The 21435-nt window shown below is 43.0% G+C and overlaps 1 protein-coding gene across 11 annotated transcripts in view; it reads left to right on the forward strand.

The window, feature by feature from the left end:
• Nucleotides 1-3587: 3587 nt before the first annotated feature.
• Nucleotides 3588-21435, forward strand: part of Sp100 (SP100 nuclear body protein) — a 76372-nt gene continuing 58524 nt past the window's right edge. For 4 of the 11 annotated variants that reach the window (XR_002390301.2, XM_004868032.4, XM_021247060.2 and 1 more), the window contains exon 1: nt 3589-4998. Coding sequence is in view for 4 of the 11 variants with exons in the window: in XM_004868032.4 (XP_004868089.1) it covers nt 4967-4998 (32 nt within the window). In the remaining 7 variants the exon portion in view is untranslated. Of the gene's footprint in view, nt 4999-5105; nt 5544-21435 lie in introns of those variants that run through there. The other 7 variants (XR_015450563.1, XR_206223.4, XM_021247066.2 and 4 more) reach the window with 4 other exon arrangements.

Genomic DNA, 21435 nt, shown 5'->3' on the forward strand with positions numbered 1-21435 from the left:
AAGTCTTGTGTGCCCTGGAGTTCTGTGCAGGAGCTGGCTGGTTATTTTTGCTTTGTCTTTATCCAAGAAATACAAGAAGTAGCCCCTGGGTTTCCGCATTGTGCCATTGTCTGGATGAAAAATGGTAAAGCCAAGACCCACCTGGTAAGGACCCAACTTCAGCACTTAGTTCTTATAGGCAAAGTTCAAGGTTACCATTATCACCCTGATAGCTCAACTGGAATCCAAGCCCTTGGATACCATGGCTGTACCATGGGCTGAACATGGCCTGGAGTTTTTCATGGGACAGGGAGTTATAGCCCACAGACAGTATGTGTGAGGAGTGCTGAGGGGTCTCCATTCTCTCAGGAGACGCTGTCATCTAGCAGACTGAGGCCACCAGTCATGCTCTCGTGCTTAGTGGCTGCCAAAATGGCCTCTGATCTCAGAGAACTTACCCTTCCTTCCTTTCATGCCCCAACGAAACAGATCAGTATCAAGCGAGATGGGCAGGTTTCAACATCAGTGTTGTTGTTTTGAGAGCCAGCGTAACTGTGCCAAGCATTTTTCCCAAAAAGCCATTGTACCAGGAGACCTCGGCGGGCGCTGTTCCCAAAGAACAGCTCCACCTGGCAGCTTTGGGGCCTGCCTGCACCTGGTGAAGCCCATTACAAGTTGAGACACAGGACGTTCAGCAAAGCAGGGCACCAGGATGCCCCGGGAGCCCAGGGGCCACTCCTATGTGTTCCCAGGGCCCCTTAGTGAGCCAGCCAGACCCAGGGGGTCCCTGTGCTATTGTGCTGCCTGCTTGCTTCATGGGCATAGCAAGTATATCCACAAGAAACACGTGCACCAGGCAAGGGTGCCACACCTGTTTCAGAGGCCCTGAGGGGGCTCAGCAGATTTCATTTTCAAGTTCCCCTAAAACCCTTGCTAGAAATACACCAAGTCCTCTGTGTTCGGACGTTGGACTAAGCCTCTTTCTATGGTTGGACAACCCATTTCCTGTCTTGTAACCACCAAGTCTACAAAGCTACCCTTTCCTTCACCATTTCTTTATTCTGTCCGTGCTTTGGGGCTTCCACCTGAGGGAAGCATCAACTTGCAAGCTGATGTGATGGGCTGATTCCACGTGCTGGGTGCAGGCCACTGAGACTGCCTCAGGGTGCTCACCTTCTCTCACCACACAGGCTTGAGCTGGGAGTCCTAGGATTCAGGACAGTCGGGGGCCGTTCCAGTTAACCACGCACAATAGCATAGTAACAGACATGGCAGGCTTCGCAGGCCCGTTAGGAGTGGCCGTGCTGCGAAAGGCTTGCTGGTTCATCCGGGCCATTGTGGGCTCTAGGCGCGCTCTGCTCTGGTCTGTCCCCAGCCACACTGTTCCTCTGCTGCTGTGGTCCCCAGCTCCATAGACACTACACTCTACGGCTCCCCATGGGACCCCAGTGGACCACAACCAGGAAGGGACACCCTTTCCCCTCTCTGAGGAGGGTGTGACACCTGCCGCCTTCGCCACCCTTGGGGGAGAGGCGCTGCCTGACCCACCGCTCTAAGCAGGCAGCAGGTGGGCCTACTTGGGAAGGTGCAGGGCCCCGCCAGGAATCCCCTGAGACACAGTGAGGAGCTCTGTGGAGGGCCGTTCTCCGGTCAAGGAGGTCGGGCTCTACGTCTGCAACAGCTGAGTGAAGCTAAGGATCTGGAGTCCAAGACCTTGTGGGGGTGGAGGACCCTGAACGCTGGCGGAAGTGAAGGCCACCCAGGCCGGAGAGGTGTGAGGCGTAGCTGAGCGAGGGCATTTCCGGACCATCTCGAGGGTGTGAAGCCCTCTGGTCTCTCCGCTAAAAGCCTCATCCCATGCCTGCCGTGTATTTTGTAGTGTGCTTGGTGTGTAGAAAGGCTTTACATTGCCACGGAGTGATTTACAGTAATCAAACTGCCTGCACGGGCTCTCAGGGTTAACCCACAGGGCCCGGGTGAAGGCGGCAGGCAGGTTTGGGGTTTCAGCCTGCAGGGAGCTGGAGAAGGAAGGTGCTCCCCGCCCTGGTGACCCCGGAATGCGGCTTTTGGGGAGCGGTACGGGGGCGACGGCAGGGTTAGTCCAGGTCTGAACTCGGTTTATGCTCACGGGCTGTCGAATATTAAAACCATCCCAGAGCCCACTCTTTAAATCGGTTCGCCTTTCTTTAGAAGGAAATAACAGAGCTTACTTAAACGTAAAGGTATTTAGGCAGTTTCTGAGCAAGAAGAGGATTTTCGGTTTCTGCTTCCTCTGAAGGACCTCGGAACCCGGGCGAAAGGAGACTGCAATGCCGCGATCGGCCACTAGAGGGGAGTGCAGACTGGCCTGGAGCCAAGTTCGGGAGGAAGCGCGGTACTGGGCCCGCGCTGAGGGGACCTCAGGTGCTGAAATAGAGGGGCCCCAGTAAAGGGCTCCTTCCTGGCTTATGCCCTGGACGAGTCTGGCCAGCTTCAGCGGCTGGGGCTGGGAAAGGCACGAGTGGTATCGATGGGCTGCAAGCCAGGGGACCAGGACTTGCTCACCTGGGGACAGACACAGCAGAGGCTAAACAGGAGGGCTGGGGTGCGACGTGCTGCGGGCGGGCGGGGACCCGAATGTGGCCCTGGGCAGCCTCCCCCTCCTCGTGCTGCACGGGACTGTGGGCGTCCCGGGCGTGTTGCCCGGGGATGGTCCCAGACCCTCAGAAGGGACCCAGATGGATCTCCAGTGGCCCCAGCGCTCCCTTCCCACGGGAACCCCTTCCTATCCATCCACGCGCCCACCCCACTCCTTGCCCGTGCATTGGGAATAATCACATTTCCACCTCCAGCAATCCTGGGTGCTTAAACATCTTTCGGGGGTGGGAGGCCCCTCCCAGTTTCATCCCTTTCCCCACCTGAGTTCTAAACCAACTCAGAGTCAAAAAAATAAAGGACAGATGGGAGCATCAAAACACACTTACTACTGGTGCTCTTTGCACATGGAAAGACCCCGGGGGTCCTGTTACTTCCTTCAGATTAGTCCAGCAGGAGTTTAGACTTCACCCTGCCTCTGACGCTGGGGTGGGCGTGTCTGACATTTTCTGCTTTTTCCGCAGAGGCCAACAGAGACTTAAAACTGCCATTGCTCTTGCAAGGCCGTGTATGCTCGGCTGCCTCCAATCCCCTCTGACATAAGCGCCTTCCTCCCTACAGCAGGAGCAGCCCTAGTGAGGCAGTGCCCACCCGGGAAGGCCGATCACAGCGGGTCTCCCTGCCTGGCCTGCAGCTCACTGACCTCATTGTAACTGTGATCCTAGCAGACCCACGGAAAGGCTGGCACACTGAAGCAGTGCCCGGGTCAGCAGTGGTCCAGGAGCAAAGGAAGAAGAGAGAGAGGACATGAGAGCGGGCTGGTGTAATGTGTGCAAGGCCTTGCCTGGGCCACTATGTCCCAAGGAGGACATGAGCAGAGCAGAACCGTGCTAAATAGAGGCTTAGTTTACTAGTCCCTCTGCCCATCAACTGAGGGAGAAGGACAGGGAGAGGGAGAGGAGGAGGGGGAGAGAGAGGGGGAGGGGGAGAGAGAGGGAGAGAGAAAGAATATGCAGTACCTGTAGGGGTGCGGTGACCCTTCCCCGTCCACTGGAAAAGATGCCTCCCCTGTGCTCACTTCTTTAGGGGAAGAGCAGCAGAGTGACGATAGAAACCCTCTTCCTCCATAGTTTCAAATGCCACTGGGCAGCGCCTTTCCTGACAGCAGGGAGAAGTCGGATTCCAAGGAACATGATTTCAAATCCAGGCCCAAGTCCTCTCCAGCCTCCGCCCAGCTCCTGTCTTTGTGCACCCTGGAGTCGCTGCAGGCCTGAGCTTCTGCTGCCTCCCTGGCTCTGTCCCGCAGTTCGGCCCAGGAGTCTGGGGCCTGGTTGTGTATTGTGGCTCCGTTTTCATTCGCTTTTGCTCCTGTTTCTTTATCTTTGACTCTGTACCAGCACAGACTAAGTCCTCCAGTCACTTCTCGCTTTGTGGGCAGTGACTGAGAAGCCACTAGGAACGTCTAGGCATGGGCATCACCCGGGGTGGAGGTGGCCCCACCGAGCCTCGCTCTGCTTTCATTGCTAGATCACCCAAGCTCACACCTCCATCCTGCCCCTGCGAGAAGCGTCTACCCCCTCCGGAGTCCCCATCTCAGGAATCTGGAGGGGTCTTTGAGGTTGAAGTCTCCTCATCACCCCAGGCTAGGGAACCAGCCACAGCCAGGCACCCGGAAACTCCTGCCCCTGAAATATTATTTTTGCCCTTCGGGAGGCTCAACGTCTGGCTCCAGGGGCGTGGAGGGTTCTCTCTTACCTCTTGCTGATTTCCAGGAGCTCTGAGACCATTACCTCCCTCCCTCGTCATAACGCTGGGCATTGCTGCATTCTTCGGCTCTCTGTCCGAATGTGAGGACCTAACTGTGTTTAGAACAGGCTCTGCTCCGGGCCTCACAGAAGACTGCAAGTTTCTGGCTTCCGCCCCCCTCCCCTGCCCACTCCCAGCTGTCTCGGCCTAGGGACCGCTGTACATTGGGTCCTCCTGCCCCCTGCACACCAAGCCCCGCTCTTAGCCGGCAGGAGCCCTGAAAACAGTTCGGGTTTGCGTGGGTCTCTTTTTTCTTTTTTCTTTTTTCTGTCTCTGCACAAACAAGGGGACTCCCGGGACCTGGTCCTGCTTGTCCCTGGGGACCGCTTCCCTGTCCTCCAGGCCCAGACAATCAGGCCCCTCCTCATCCCCTACAACCACATTCTGGGAAAGGTGAGAGCCTGAAGCAGGAGGGAGTTGTTTTTTGCAGACAGTGGAGGAGACTGAATAAATACTTTCACTTCTGTTTTCCCCACTGGGGCGGAGCCCTGCCTCCTCCGCTGGCCGACTGACTTCCTGCTCCATGCCTCGCAGCCACTCTGGACTCAGGCAGGGAAACAGGGACCGGAGGCCACCATCCTAGGCCCAGGCAGGGCTGGGAGGGAAGATGGCAGATGGGGGCCGGGACCTGAGCACCAGGTGAGTCTCTCCTCCTCCTTTAATCCTCCCCTCCTCCGGCAGTATTGCTGCTTTAGAGTCCTGAGTTCAACCAGTGTCCACAGCTCTCCTTTAGTTCAGTCTACTTCACAAGAGTAAGCTAGGGTATAATGAAGTCAGCGTGGGCAAAGAGGAAACGGGGCTTTTAAACCTGAGCAGCTCAGCTGTCGGTGAAAGTTCAAGTTGTCCCTGAACGCATGGCTTTCTTGTTTTGCAGCTGCTGTTCAGCTGCCAGGGACTCTGGACAGGGCAGTGCTTTGCGGCAGGGATATGTTATTTCCGCTTGACTTCTGACTGCTCTCATTTCCTCTGCTCCCTCCCCATTCCGTGCTGGGGTCAGAGATGCTGGCTCAGAGAGAGCTTCCGGGTAAACTTTCCGCCTCTTTTCAAGCCCTGGTGCTGCAGCCTGCTACCTGTCCAAGACCAGCCATGTTTGGTGGTCAGCTCCGGGGCTGTCCCAGGGCCGCCGGGGCCTCTTGATCAAAGGAAGAAAGAGAAAAGCCCAGAAGGGCAAAAGGCTGGTACAGGTGGAGGATTTAGATTTTCACTTTAATTTTCTGGTCGGGGGGGGATTGCTCTGATGAGAAAAAATGACAGAAATTCAATATTTTCTCCTATAGTGGGATCAGAAATAACATTACTTAATATTTTTAGTTTTTAAGTACAAACTAAATACATAATACAATCTCATTTATAAAATTTCAAACAATGTAGAGGGATGTAAAGAAAACTATATTTTGCTTGCTACACAGAGATATCTTGTTTTCAGAGGATGATGTTGTACATGCTGGTCTGCATTTTGCATTACTTATTTTAAAATGAGACACCTAGTGATCTTTTTCACTTTAATACCTGTACATCTCCCTCATTCTTTTTAACCATTTCATACTAGTCCATAGTGTTTATATGTGTACCACAGTTTTTAGGCCAGTCCCCCTTTGATGGACTTGTAGAGATGGACATATAGATTATTTCACTTGTTCGCTTTTATTAACAAGCTGTAATAACTCTGCTTACATACTTCTTTTTGGTATTTTGTATGTATGCAAGTATTTGTCTTGTGTCAAAAACAATGAAAAGGTGGAATTATTGAGGCAAAAGACAATAGTATATACTTGTTTATAAGATTCTCCCAGATTCCTTTGAAAGGGACTGAATCAATGTATGTCTTAAACACGAACAGGATGATGGACCTCCACACACCCACCCAACCTTTGCAAAGGTGATGGGTAAAGGAGGTGCACCTTGTGTTAAGCTTGTACTTTCCTGATTAAGTGGGCAGTTGATTATTTTAGTTGTTGTTTATTTGTTTGTTTCTTGCTCTTCAAATTCCCTGTTCTATTGCTGGTTCTTTTTTTGCCAGGGTAATTCAGGTGTTTATCCTTAACTTTCCTAAACATCTTGGAAAACTATATTTTCTTTATCTTTTAACTTTTGTCTTATGAAAACTTAAAATTTAAAGTATAGATCTGTTGGGCCGGGGATTTAGCTCAGTGGTTTCACCGCCTGCTGCACAAGCACAGGGACCCAAGTTTGATCCCTGGTACCAAAAAAAAAAGTATAGATCTGTTGTGTTATCAATTTAAGCGGTATCCTCACTTTTATAAGTAAGTGGATGCAGAAAGTTACTGCCGAGTTCCATGAACACCAACAGTTTCTTTCTGATTTTTCACTTTGTATTCATAATGGTTGCTTCCAACTTTCCCTCCATGACAATTATTTAGTGTTTAACGAGTTTGTTTCTTGTAATTTCTGATTGTAAAGAGACTGATTGTGTTTCTTTCCAAGAGGGGACCTAAAGTTCTTTCCCCAGCCCTGCAAGCTCCACTTCAAGCCGCATCTTGTTAATTCATCATCTCAAGCTTGCTGCACTTCGCTCTGGTATGGTGCTACACACTTCAGGGACATTCTGCTGGTCTTTTTTGAGCTGTTCTTATTCATTCACTCTGCCTGGATTTTGCATCCTGTGTTCCTTTATTTCTTCACGAGCCTGCTGTGGTTTCTCAGACCACCTCTCTCAGGCCTGGCCTGAGCACTTAACCTCAAGTTTTCCACTCGTTCAGAGGTTAGCTGAGCAATTTGTTCACATTTCCTGTCTTACCTGAGACTGAATTGTTTCCCATCTGAGTGACAGTTTAAAGGTTCTACTTTGATTTTCATCCGCTTTTCTGAGAACACCATTGACTGCTCACTGAGTGACCATCAGGCAGGGGGTGTGTCTGTCTTCTCTGCTTGGCTCCTATGTCACCCTGCCATGGTGACAGCGGCTTCCCTGTGACTCCTGATGCTGGGAGAGCAAAACTTCTGCTCGCCTTCCAAAGTGTCTCCTCTGATCTCTGCATTTCCAAATCACCGCATCAAAACCTTGCTGCAATTGCATTGCCTCTATGAGACAATTTCAAGAAAATGGACAGTTTTGCAGTATTGATATAAGTGTGTTATTTATTTTAAATATTTTCTTTCTTCTTCTTTGCAATGCTGGGGATTGAACGCAGGGCCCTGCACAGCTAGGCTCTTGATCTACCACTGAGCTACACCCCCAGCTTCTCAAAAATATTATTATTATTATTTTGGTACTGGGGATCGAACTTGGGTCTTTGAGCTTGCGAGGCAGGCGGTGGAACCACTGAGCTAAATCCCTGGCCCCTCAAAATATTTTTAAATACAATGTGTATTTTCCTCTTTGCAGGTTTTGTACTTCTGGTAGATTTCTTTTATAGTCATTTGACATCTTTATACTATTATAAACTGTGTATTTTAAATCAATTTTCTAGTGATCTGTTGCTAAGATTTAAAAATACATTGAACTATGCTGTACTCTTTTAGTTCTTATGAATTAAATACAGGTTTATAGAATATATCAATGAATTTATATGGTTTATAAATGATGAGTCTCGTTATTCCTATCAAATCCTTATATTTATTACTTCTGTTTCTTGCCTTGTTGCGTTGGCTGGGACTTCAGGTATTACATTAAATGGAAGTCATGATAGCAATTGCCCACATGGATCCCCATCCCCATGAATAAGCTTTTGTCACTGCATAATTATAGGTGATCCCTTTCTTTTTAAATAAAAAGCCCCCCTCAGGCGAAAGACATTTTACAAGTAGCATCTGATACTTTCAGTGTAGAATGTTGGTGGCTCTGGTTTCTGTTGTTTCTTCTGGCTCTCACAAAGATTTTTTTAAATGAACTTTTTATTTTGGAATAACTTTATAGTTCCTGAAAAGTTGCCAAGATAACATAACAGGGCTGCTGTCTACTCTGCACCCAGTTTTATTTCTCTCTGATTTTATCTTCTTGCTTGACTCCAATGCTTTTGCCAAAATGAGAAAAACCAATTCTGCTACATCACTGCTGTTAACCAAACTCCAGACTTTTCGGCTGAGATCTGGCGCGCTCAGGGTGCTATGGCCGTAGATGGCGCCAGACTTCTCAGCCCCACGAGTTTTTCCATTCATGTGCTTCTTGTTCCCAGGTTCATCCCAGGACAGCACCTTGCATTTCCTATTCTGCTCTCTTCCCGTTTGTGTTTCTCTGCCTTCCCTTGTCCTTCATGACCTTGACAGTTTGAAGAATGCTGGTCAGGCTTTTGGTAGAGCGTCTCCCATTTTGGGTTTGTCTTTATGGGGTTTTTTTGTGGTTCCGCCGGGGTTGCAGGTTTTATGAAAGACACCCTAACAGGGATGTGATCTCCTCATTACACCCTGCCGGGGGACGGTGACCCCAGTGTGAGTCATCACTGCTTGTTCTGTCCAGCTCCTCTCATGGCTGGAGTTGCCCCCAAGAACGTAGCAAGGAAGTTCCCACAAGTGACTGTCACGAGATGGGGTCAGGAGGAACTCCAGAGAAAGACTCTCTAAGCACCCCAGAGATGGGCCCAGTGCACTTCCTAGGTGAGCTGGGAACATGGTGCTTTCGAAGGACAGCGAGCGGCGTTCTACCCATGTATGTCCACAGTGAGGGGTCAGGTTGTAGAGTTTCAATGGGGACTTAGCTATTTGGTTCAGGGATGGGATTAATTCAGTGTCCCTGGAAACAAGCTAAACACGTTTATCAGTGCCTAGAAGTGTTCAGTGCCCTGGCTTGGGTTCAAGCCTGTAGGAGAGCGTGCAGCGGGCCTGGTGGCAGAACTGACCTGGGGGCCGGGGCTCACTAGTGCTGTTGACCTTGACCATCTGGGTAAAGCGGTGTTTCCAGCCTTCTCGGCTATGCAGCTGCTCTCTTCCCCTTTCCATCTTCTGTTCACAAAGAGTATTTTGCTTTTGTTGCTGGTTATCTGACTGAGTCCTAGCATTATATGAAAAGTCACTTATAGATTGCATTTACGTACATGGTGAAGGTTTACTTTTTGGAAAGGATTTGCATTTGCTACTTCGAGTGCCTCAGCACACCAATGGACAACTCTTTTAAATACATTCAAAGAAACCAAGCCATTTACGGGAAGCAGTTCCAGGCCAGGCCTGTGCCCTTTGCTTTATTCTCACTGTGAAGGCGTGACGTGCACTATCCCTGCCTGTACTGGGGCTCCATTCCCATAGACCCTCCGTCCTGTGGCCTCTGGGCTCAGTATGTGTCCCTTTCACCCTAAGGCTGTCAGACGTGAGACTCAGATTCTCTGGAACCAGCAGATGCCCTCAATCAAAAGCGGCTTCTGCCTGCACACCTCCCGATGTCTCCTGTCCCTCTCCCTCTGCCTGGTAAATCCTTGCTGTGCTTTCATCTCTTCCACGATTTAATAACATTATAAAAGGTTTTTCTGGCTTTTGAAGTTTATTTTGAAAGATAGGGTGAGATTGAAGCTGCTTGAGCACTGCCTCTCAACAGAACCTCACGGAGGTTGACAGATCGATTGGTGGATTGTCATTTCTCAAAGCTCATGCCTTGAAATTTGGGGGCAACTCACGAACTATTTCTCTGAATGCTTTTAAGATTTTTGTCTTAACAGTTTCACTGGGATGTGTCTAGGTTTTGTCATTTTACTAATCCCATTGGAATTTTCAGGATTTCTTGGGTTTATGGGTTGATGACTTTTATCCATTTTGGAAAATCCTCTCATTATTTCTTCAGATATTACTTCTTCCCTCCCCTCTATTCCCTTCCCTCCTGTTCTAACACTCCGAGTGGAAGTTACATTAGACATGTAGCCCATGTCTCACGTATCTCCTACACACTTGTCTAAATTTTTCTGTTTTTCATGCTTCAAGAGGATATGTTCTACTAATTTGTCTTCCAGCGTGCTACTTCACTAATGTCTTTTTCTGTATTCAATCTTCCATTAAACACTTCTATTGCATTTAAGAAACTGCATTTTTTTTTTGGTCTGCAGTCCATTGGATTATATTTTGTAGAGTTCAGTTCTCTGTTGGAATTTTCCAACTGTATTTTCTCCACATTTTCATCCATTTACTTGAGCATTATAATCACTACTTGTGTGTGTTAATTCCAATCTATGGATCATCTGTTATCTTTGTTGGGTCATATAGTACTGTACTTTGACATGTCTACTAATTTTTGATTGAGTTCTAGACATTGTGTATAAAAGACACAAGAGTCTCTAGATGTTACCTTCCACATGAAAGTGATTCCCCCTTTCCTGTTCTGGGAAGGTAACATAGTGTTATTGATTACCTTAAGCAGACCAGTGCATGAAATGAGTAAGGTTAGCTTGTATTTTCAGATAAGATTTAATAAATACCTTTGGTTTGCTCTGCCCCTAGGTGAGGACATTCAGTAATTTCAATAGATTACAGTTAAGACTTCTCTACTCTTTCGAGACTTAGTCTTATATTTTTAGCCTTTTGCTTCATGCAGCTTTAAAACTGAGAAAAGTTCTTGACAAAAAAATGAGGTTTCTATTTCCTTGAAGTCACTAATTTTGCCTTCCAACCCCAAATGACCTTTGAAAGTGTCTTATTAGTTCAAGATTATTCTTCACTTAAAATTTTGGGTTTTTAAATCTTTCTCTGTTCAGGGTTCCCTATGAAAATTACAACTTCAATCAGATGCTCATGCCTTTGTAGGAAAGTAGCTTTTATTTTCTGGAACTTTTATAACTTGCTTTTTGTACTTTATGGTCTAGCTTTTCACTGTTACATAACTAGTATGGGGTTTAAATATTCATTCTCCGAACTTGACAAGCTTTTTAAAAACTGCCTATAAAATTGTGTTTATTTATTTCAAGAATGTGATTTTTCAGTTAAAATTATATCTAAAATTTAAGAATACATTTGGCATCTTACAGAAATTATCTCATGTGTAAGCATAATACAAAACTTTAGGAGCACAGAACATAATATAAATTGCTTGAATAAAAAAGCAATTAAGGGCCGGGGATTTAGCTCGGTGGTTCCGCCACCTACCTCGCAAGCTCAAGGTCCTGAGTTCGATCCCCAGTACCAAAAAAAAAGTAATTAAAAGTTAAAATACTTAGTTGTGACCACACTGTCCTTTTTCAGATTTATTTAGGTATAATTGACAAAACTATACATTTATAGTGTACAATGTGATGATTTGATATATATATATATATGTTGTCGAATGATTTTCATATTCAAGTTAGTAAACATTCTTTAGCTCACAGAGTTACCATTTGTATGTTTTGAGAATATTTAATATTACTCTTTTAGAAAATTTCAATTACACAGTACAGTTGTTAACTGCAATCACTATGCTTATTCATCTTCAGAACTTATTCATTCTAGAACCAAAAGTTTATGGTCTTCAACCAACATTTCTTCCATAACCAAGTCCTGGTAACCACATTCTATCCTCTACTTCAACAAGTTTGATTTTTTTCAGATTCCACATATAAATGAGATCATACAGTATTTGTCTTTCACTGTCTGATTTATTTCACTGAGAATAATGCCTTCTTCATCCATGTTGTTGTAAGGTTGGAATTTCCTTCTTTTTAATAGCTGAAAAAATTCTGTTGAATATGTATATACATGCATACACATACATAATATATGAATCTCACATTTTCTTTATCCATTTACCTGTCAATAAACACTTAAATTGTTTCCTTTCCATATTGTCACTATTGTAAATAATGCTGCAATGAACATGGGAATGGAGATATCTCCTTGACATACAGATTTCATTTCCTTTGGTTATATATCCAGATATGGAATTGCTGGATAATACGGTATTTTATTTTTAATAAGAACCTCCATACTGTTTTGTAAAGGCTGTACAAATTTACATTCCTACCAGTGGTGTACAAGGGCTCCATCTTCTCCACATCCTTGCCAACACTGCTTATTTCTCATCTTTTTTATACTAGCCATCCAAACAAGTATGAGTTGGTATCTCACTGTGGTTTTGATTTGATGATTAATGATGCTGAGTATTTTTCTATATAGCTGTTGATCATGTATGTGTCTTCTTTGTAATGGTGTCTATTTAGTTTCTTTGCATATATTATTTGAGTGAAGTTTTTTCTCTTGAGTTGAATGAATGTATCAGTTAATCTTGATTGTCAGCTTGAATGGATTGTGAGGAGTGATTGGATTGTGATGAAGGCACTAACCTCATCAATGGACTAATCCATTGATGAGTTCATAACTGAATGGGCTAGTAGGTGGTGAGGCCTAGTTGGAGGAAATGGCCCATGGACCCATGACTTTTGGGGAATATTTCTGGTTCCTGGCCCTTTCCTCTTTGGTTATTCCCTTGTGCTCTGCTTTCCAGCTTGACTCCTCCATGCCCTTCCACCATCATGTTTCTGTCTTGGATCCAGCCAATAATGGAATGAATGCTCTGAAATCATGAGCCAAAATAAACCTTTTAAGTTGCAAGTGTCAGATATCTTGTCCTAGCAGCAGTAAAGTTGACCAATATAAAAAATTTGTGCTAAAGAAGTGCGGTCATTGCTGTGATGATGTTTGACTGGTTGGTTCAGAAGATTTTGGAACTGATTTGCAGGTATAGTTTGGGAAGGTTTAGAACTATAGACTATAGAAGCCCTAGAATTCTGTAAACAGATTCTGAAGGGTGATTCTGGTCAGAGCTCAAAAATCTGGTTGCCAATAAAAATGAGGACAGTAAAGGCCAGGTTCATGAGGTTTAAGACAAGAACAGGGACTCTGTTGCGAATTGGACCAGAGAACATTCATGTTACATTCTGGCAAATAATTAGTCTGTATTCTGTGAATGCCCTAAAACTTTTGTAAAGCCAAGATTAAAGGAAACAAACAAATTGATCTGACAGAGAAAATTTTAAGGCAGCTCAATTTTCAGGCTACGGTATGGTACTTCAGGCTGCTTTTTTCTAAATTTATAATGAAAAATGGGAGCAAAAAGCAGAACAGAGCAGAAAAATTTGAAAAACTTTCAGTTTGGCCAGAAAAGAAGCATGTTAAAGTTAGGGCCAAAGGAAGTGTGGTTGCTGAAGAGATTAGTGCCATTATTAAGAATCTGAGTATTTTGAATGGAGACAAGCAGGAAGATGCATTGAGGGCAAATCAAGAATCAGCAGGACCCCACCTATCATAGGCTGAAGGATGCAAAAGTATAAACCTTTGATTTGAGAAGAGAACCACTGGGCCTCCTGCTAGAGAAGGACCACCTAGGGAATTGGTTCTCCAATTCATTTCACCATGTTCAACCATCAAGACACTCAGATGCCAATGAAGCTCCAACAGAGCCTGGCTACTGCTCAGACTGGCAGCAGACCTTGATGTTATCCACATGATGCTTGCTGTGCAGGCATGCAGAATTCTAGAGTTATAGATTCAGGGAGGCTTCCACCCAGGTTTCAAAAGGAGACTTGGGAAGCAGACAAAGTCTCTGCCAGGAGCTTCTGTGAGGCATATGTACGAGAAGAGTAATGAATCCAAAGGTGCAGTGGAGACTCAAAGAAGTTGGACATGCCAGGAACATGGAAATCTGGAGGCAGCAACCTGAGGTGGCACAAGAGACAGGCTGTGTTCACTGCACTTGGCAAGGCCATGGGAGTGGAACTGCCAAAGTCCTCTGGAATGTATATCTCACCACAATGTGCCACAGACACTAGAGATTTTTGGAAGATATTAGTATGTTTTTGACTGCATGTAGGATAGTTGTATTATGTTCAGCAGAGCGATGAATTTGTTATTTTTATTACAAGATTAAGTATGATTTAAAGAGTTATGATTAGTGTCAAGCTGACAAGTAATGAACTTGTGCCAGTTAATCTTGATCATCAAATTGGATGGATTAAGAGATTTTTGGAGAGGTTATTGAATTGTGAGGACATTAACCTCATCAATGGACTAACCTGTTGATGAGTTCATAACTGAATGGGCTATAGGAGTTCATAACTGAATAGGCTATTGGAGCCTTGTTGAAGAAAGTGGCCCATTGGGTCATGACTTTGGGCCTGTTTCTGGTTCTGGGGCCCATCCTCTTCTTCCCTTTGTGCTCTGCTTCCTGGCCACTGTGAAGCGAGAGTAGCTTTGCTCCACCGTGCCCTTCCACCATGATGTTCCTTCTTTGAGGTCAATTGACTATGGACTGAATCCTCTGAAACTATGAACCAAAATAAACCTCTCCTTTAATTTGCAGATGTTAAGTATCTTATCCCAGCCAAAGGAAGGCTGGCCAGTACAGAGGTTTATATATATATATTGGATGTTAATCCTGCATCAGATATGCTGTTTTCACTATTTTGTCCCTTTCTGTAGATTGATTTTTTGTTTTCTTTATTGTTTCCCTTACTGTGCAGAAGTTTTCTAATTTGGTACAAATCCACTTGTTTATTTTTCTTTTATTCCTTGTGCATTTGGTATTATAACCAAAAAAATCATCGCCAGGACCAATGTCAAGGAGATTTTTCCCTATGTTGTCTTCTAGGAATTTTATAGTTTCAAGTTGTATGGGAGCAGTTTAAAAATCCATTTGCATGTGGATACTGAATTTCTCCAGTACCATTCATTAAATAGGTAGTTCTTTCTTCATAGTGTTTGTGGCACTATTGTCAAATATTAGTTGACTATATTTGTGAGTTTATTTCTGGAATTGCATTTCTTTTGCATCGATTATATGTCTAATTTTAAGGCATTAGCATACCTTTCGATTACTACAGCTTTGCAACTCAGCTTGAGATCAGGAAATGTAACGCCCCTAACTTTGTTTCTATTTCGGGATCATTTTGATTATCTGAAGACTTTTGTGTTTCCATACAAATTTTAGAACTTTCTTCTATTTCTGTAAAATGACATTGAATTGCATTTAATCTATAAATCACTTTGGGGGGCTGGGGATTTAGCTCAATGGTTCCACCACCTGCCTTGCAAGCTCAAGGACCCAAGTTCAATCCCTGGTACCAATAAATAAATAAATAAATAAATAAATAAATAAATCACTTTGGGTAGTATAAACATTTTAACAATATTAATTATATGCCAACCCACAAATATAGAATATCTTTTTACATATTTTTGTCTTCTTCAATTTTTCATCAATGATTTACACATTTCAGTACAAATCATTCTTTATTTAAATTTATTTGTAAGAATTGTATTGTTTTTGTTGCTATTGTAAATAGAATTGTTTTCTTAATTTCCAAATAGTTTGTTGTTAGTATATAGAAATACAACTGATTTTTTTGTATGTTTTTATCCTTCAACTTTACTGAATTTCTTTGTTAGTTTTGATAGTTTTTTAGGGAGTCTTTAGGGTTTTATATATGTAAGATCATATTGCCTACAAACAGTTTTACTTCTTCCTTTTTATTTGGATGCTGTTTATTTTCATTTTTTTCCTGGATAGGACTTCTAATACTAACAGAATAAGGTGAAAAGCAGCACGCTTTTTCTTGTTTCTGATCTTAAAGGAAAAGCTTTTTGTTCCTGAATATGGTGTTAGTATGGGTTTATTGTATATAATATTTATTATATTGAAGTGCATTACTTCTATACCTAGTTTTTGAGTTTTTATAATTAAAAGATTCTGAATTTTGTCAAATGCCTTTTCTGCATCTGTTGAAATGATAATAAGCTTTTTGTCCTTCATTCTGTTAATGTGATGTGTCACATCTATTGATTTGCCTATGTTAAACCATCATTTATTCCTGGAATAAATTCTGCTTGATAATGGAGAACCGTCCTTTTGGTGTACTGTTGAATGTGATTAGCTAGTATTTTGTTGAGAATTTTTACATCTATGTCCTTCAGGAATTTGACCTGTGATTTCCTTTCTTTGTAGTGTTCTTTTCTGAATTTGATGTTAGGGTGGTGCTGGCTTTGTTAAGAAGTAATCTCTCCTCTTTGACATTTTTTTCAGATTTGAGAGAGATTAATACTAGTTTCTTCTTTAAATGTTTGGTGCAATTCACCAGTGAAGCAATCTGGACTTACTTTTTTTTTTTTTTATGGGAGAGTTTTCTTTACAGATTCAATCTTTGTTATTGTTCCATTCAGGTTTTCTATTTCTTCATGATTGAGTCATGATACAATGTATGTTTCCAGGAATTTACCTTTTCTTCTAGGTTTCTTCTAGGTGCATACTTGTTCATCAGAGTCTTTTATGATCTGTTGCATACCTATGGTATCTGTTTTACTATTTTCTCCTTCATGTATAACTTTATTTGAATTATTTTTCATTTTTCTGTGTGAGTGTAGCTAAGATTTTATCAATTATGTTTATCTTTCAAAGAATCAACTCTTAGTTTCATTTATTTTTTTTAGACAAGGTCTTACTGTATAGTCCAGGCTGGCCTCTAACTGGAAGTGATCCTCCCGCCTGAGCATCTCAAGTGCTAGGATTATAGGCATGCACCACCACACCCAGCTTCATTGACCTTTTCTACTGTTTTTATATTCTGTCATTTATTTATGGTCTGATCTTCAGTTTTTCTTACCTCTGCTAACTTTAGGCTTAGTTTGTTCTTATATTTTTAGTTCTTTGTGGTGTATAATTAGGCCATTCATTTGATATCTATTTTTTCCTTAATAAAAGTATTTATAGGTATAAACTTTTCTGTCATAAGCAAATTTTTGCATGTTATGTCTCCATTTTCATTTGTCTCAAGATATCTTCTGAGATGGGAGCAGTGGTGTATGCCTGCAGTCACAGATACTTGAGAGGCTGAGGCAGGAGAATCACTTCAGCTCATGAATTCAAGGGCAGCCTGGACAATATAGAGAGATGCTATTTCAAATTCTTTCCTTTTAAATTTCTCACTTGGTTTCTTCTTTGCCATTGCTGCTTTCAAAATTCTGTGTCTATGATTTTTAACAATTTTACTATAGTGTTTCTCGCAGACCTTTTGAATTCAACTTGTTTTAGGACCCTTGGACTTCTTGAATGTGCATGTTCATTTTTCTGGCCAAATTTGGGAAGTTTTAAGCTGTGATTTCTTATTTAAATTGAAATATAATAATTGTATGTACTTATTAGGTACAATGTGATATTTGTGAGATAATTATTTCTTTAAATATGAGTTCTATTATTTTTTCTCTGTCCATAGGCTTTATTTACTTATTCTACTTCTTTATTTTTATTTTTTGATCCTCTGGATAATTAAATGACCTGTCTTCAAGTTCACTGACTTTTTTTTTTCTGGATTTAGTCAGCTCTTGAAGCTTTTTATTGAATTTTTTATTTCAATCATTGTATTCTTCATCTCTTGAATTTTTTATGGTTTCTATCTATTTGGTGAAGTTCTCATTTTGTTTGTTATCAGAGACCTCTGCAGAAAAAAACCTCAAAGACAGAACTAAGAGGACAAAGAAACCAGGGAGCCAGGATGACCAATCCTGGTGCAAGCAGCAAAGGCACTGGTCAGCCCAAGCCACTGATTTTTTATTGGTAATCAAATTGGAGTAAAGGTGAACTATGTGCTAAAGGGAAACTGCACGTGAGGACATGCAGTCATGCAGTTTCTGTGGAAACTAATGCAAGCAAGGCTTGTAAAGGACAAGGCAAAGCATTCTCAAATTAGGAAAGAATAGACAAAATATAAGGTTGTAATTAGAACCTTGTCCTTCTAGTTAAGAAGGTTTTAATTGTGGGAATGCAATTTGGGTGTGAGTCACTAACTTCAGCACATAGGCTTAGCTGGACTCACTTCTCAAAAAAAGCCAGTTGAGAGGTTAACTCTTTACAGCCTGCACTGCTTACAGCCTACTTTGGACATAATGAATATTGTGGTCCCCTGCAGTTCACATGTTATTTTCCTTCTTTGTCTTCTTGTAGTTCACTAAAGATTATTTTAATTCTTATTTTGAACATCTCCATTTCTTTAGAGTCAGTTACCGGAACATGTTAGTTTCTTTACCTGGTGTTATTTTTCCTGATTATCCATGATTCTTGAATCCTGACAGTAATGTTTGCACATTTACACATTTGAGGAAGCAATAATCTCTCCCAACCTTTACAGGTTTGCTTCAGCAAGAAAACACCTTTGACAGTCAGTCAGCCTAGGGTTCTGGATAGGTCAGTTGGTGGCATCTAGAAGCAAGTAAGGCTTAGTATTAAAGGCTCATGTTTGGCAGGAACCCATGCTATAAGGTTGAATAAAGCCTTTGGGCGATCTCTCCACATGGGCACAGATGCTGTCTAGCTCCATGGTTAGCTATGTGGAAAGACCACAGACTGGGCTCTATGATTGTGGAAGACTTATAACTGTGCTTTACTGTTGGACAGGGCCACCAGTAGTGCTTTGTGATCAGGCATAGTACAAGCTCCACACTTTAGTTGGTTCACTGACTGGGTTCACCCAAGGATGGGGATGCTGGTTATGCTGTAAGGTCACCTGAGGTTACTCTCAAGCTCTAGGTTGGGCAGGACTACAAATTCTGTTTACAATTGGTGCTTGCTACAGACTGGGTCCATTCTCCTGGCCATTTCCTGGCTTCCTGGTCAGACAGTGTCACAGACTGTGCCCCATAGTTGATAGTGTCACTGACTGGGCTCTGTATGGGAGCCTGCAGGATGTGCTTTGCAATTGGGCAGGATCCTTGGCTGGGACATCTGCCCAGGGAGGGCTGCAGGCTGTGCCTAGTGCTCCAACAAGGCTCTAACCTTGGCTCAGGTGGGCTACAGGTTGTGCCCCACAATCAGAAGAAGTTGCTGGGTTTGTTTCCTGCTCAGGTAGGTCAACAGCTGGACAAGTTCACAATTTTTGCCCATTTGTCATGGGGCCTAGAGAATACACTCGGCAGTTAGTTAGGCAGGGTCATCACCTTAGTTATTTGTGCAGGCAGTGGCATACACTGGGTTCTGAGGCTGGGCAAGTCACTGTTTGGGCTCTGGTTTGTCAGGGACAGAGGTATGCTTCATTGTTATACAGGTTGGCTCCCCGCACAGATCAGGGTATCTGTGAGGTTCTGAGGCCAGCTGGGGTGGTGATTGGTCTATTTAGCTGGGTGGAGCAAGAGGCTGTGCTCTGAGATTAGACAGGTCCCCGGCCTGGCTGCCTCCCCAGATAAAGTAGTAGGCTGGGGTCTGGGGCTGGGCTGGGCTGCTGGTGAGGAGCCCTAGTTGAGTGGAACTTTGAGCATGCTCCCTGGTCAGATGGAGCCAGGAGCTTGTCTCTGCACCTGAGCAGACCCATTGCCGGGTGCTCTGGTGGGGTGTGGCTGATGGCAGGAACACAGTGCTGTCACCAAGATATCATCCTTGTCCCCCTTTTTGTTTCTAGCTGACCCCAGTGGTCTCTCTCACCTGTTAATTTCCTCACTGTTCCCCATTGAGTAAGACAGAAGTTAAGCTCCCAGAAAGAATCCTAGAATTCAAGGGAAGCTGGGTATCCTCTCCTGAGGCTCTGTTTTTCCCACTGAAGAAATCTTGGGCCCAAGAGAAAGCTCTTGGCGAAGTGAGTCCTATGCCAGTGTGGGGAAGGGGCAACACAGTCAGAGTACAGCTGCTCCACTTGCTCTTCTAATGTGACTTTTCCTGATTTTGGTGGTCCAAAGCAGTGGTTCAGCCTTGTCCCACAGTTTGTGCCTGTGCATTGCCACTAAGTAAAGAAAACCAAAGCCAGGGACCTGCTGTCCCACCATCTTTCTGGTACTGGGCCTTCCACTGCTCTTGGTGATTGAAGATTCTACCATCAGCTCTGGAAATTTGTTTTCTTGTTTTAATCAATTTCTTTATTTTAATTCTTTCTATTCTCTCTTTTTTTTTTCTATTCTCTCTTGGAATTCCTGTTTGTGGAATGTTGAAACACCTGATTATGTAGTATATTTTTGTTTCTTCACATTTTCCTCATTTCCCCTATATTTGCATTCTAGAAATAAACTGGCTTGGCAACTTACTCCTCGACTGAGTCTATTCAGCTATCTGCACACCCACTTTTAACAGCTTTAAGGGAGTAAAATTCACATGCTATAAAATCATCTGTTTTAAGTATATAATTCAATGTTTTTTAATAAATTTATGGAATTGTGTGAACATCACCACAATGTAAGTTGAGAACGTTTTCATTACCCACCTTCCAAACTCCCTCATTTTTGTTTACAGTCAGTTCTTGTTCCTGTCTCCTGGACTCAGACAGGCACTGACATATTTTCTGTGAATATCTCATACAGATGGAATTATACAGTATGTGGTCTTTTGCATCTGGTTTCTTTAATTGAGCACTCTATTTTTGAAGTTCATCCATGTTATAGAATGTAGTATTACTATTTTGTTCCTTTTTTTCTTGCTGAATAGAATTTGATTGTCTAGATTTACCAATTTTGTTTATTCATTCACCAATTGATAGACATTTGGATTGTTTCCATTTGAGGGCTATTAAAAATGCTGCCATGAATATTTGCATACAAGTCTGTGTGGATATTTGTTTTCATTTGTGGGAGGATACCTAAGAGTGGAATTGTTGGATCATAGAGTAACATTATGTTTAACTTTTTAAAAATAATCTTACAACATTTTCAAAGGACCATTTTGTGTTCCCACCAGCAATACATAAACCAACACGCTTGCTAACACTTGTTACTTTGTCTTTGAGTATTGCCATTCCAAAATATGTGCATTGGTCTCTTGTGGTGGTTTAAATTTTTTTTCAACTATGACTCCTGAGGTTGAACATCTTTTTACACTTGTTTTAGCTTCCATATGAATCTTCAGAGAAATATCTACTGAAATCATTTACCCATTTTTAAATCATGCTGTTTGCCTTCTTTCTGAGCTGTAAGAATTGTGTGCATATGTGGATACAAGTTGTTTATTAGAACCTGGCCAGGCAATATGGCTAGTCTTTCCATTTTTTAAATGGTGTCTTTTGAAGCACAAAAAGTTTAAATTTTGTTAGTTCCAGTTTATCAATTTATTCTTTTATATATATCATGCTTTTGGTGTTGTAATTTTACGTCTAACCCCAAATCTCAAAGATTTTCTCCTAAAAGTTGTATCATTTCACACTTCCACATGAGCCAGCTACATAATTGCAGCTCTCAGTTAAAAAAAGAAAAGGGTAGTAGCCTTGA

The sequence above is a fragment of the Heterocephalus glaber genome, unplaced genomic scaffold, assembly GCF_053883595.1.
Source record: "Heterocephalus glaber isolate CG9 unplaced genomic scaffold, H.glaber_assembly_v1.0 deba00001004, whole genome shotgun sequence".
Taxonomy (NCBI): domain Eukaryota; kingdom Metazoa; phylum Chordata; class Mammalia; order Rodentia; family Bathyergidae; genus Heterocephalus; species Heterocephalus glaber.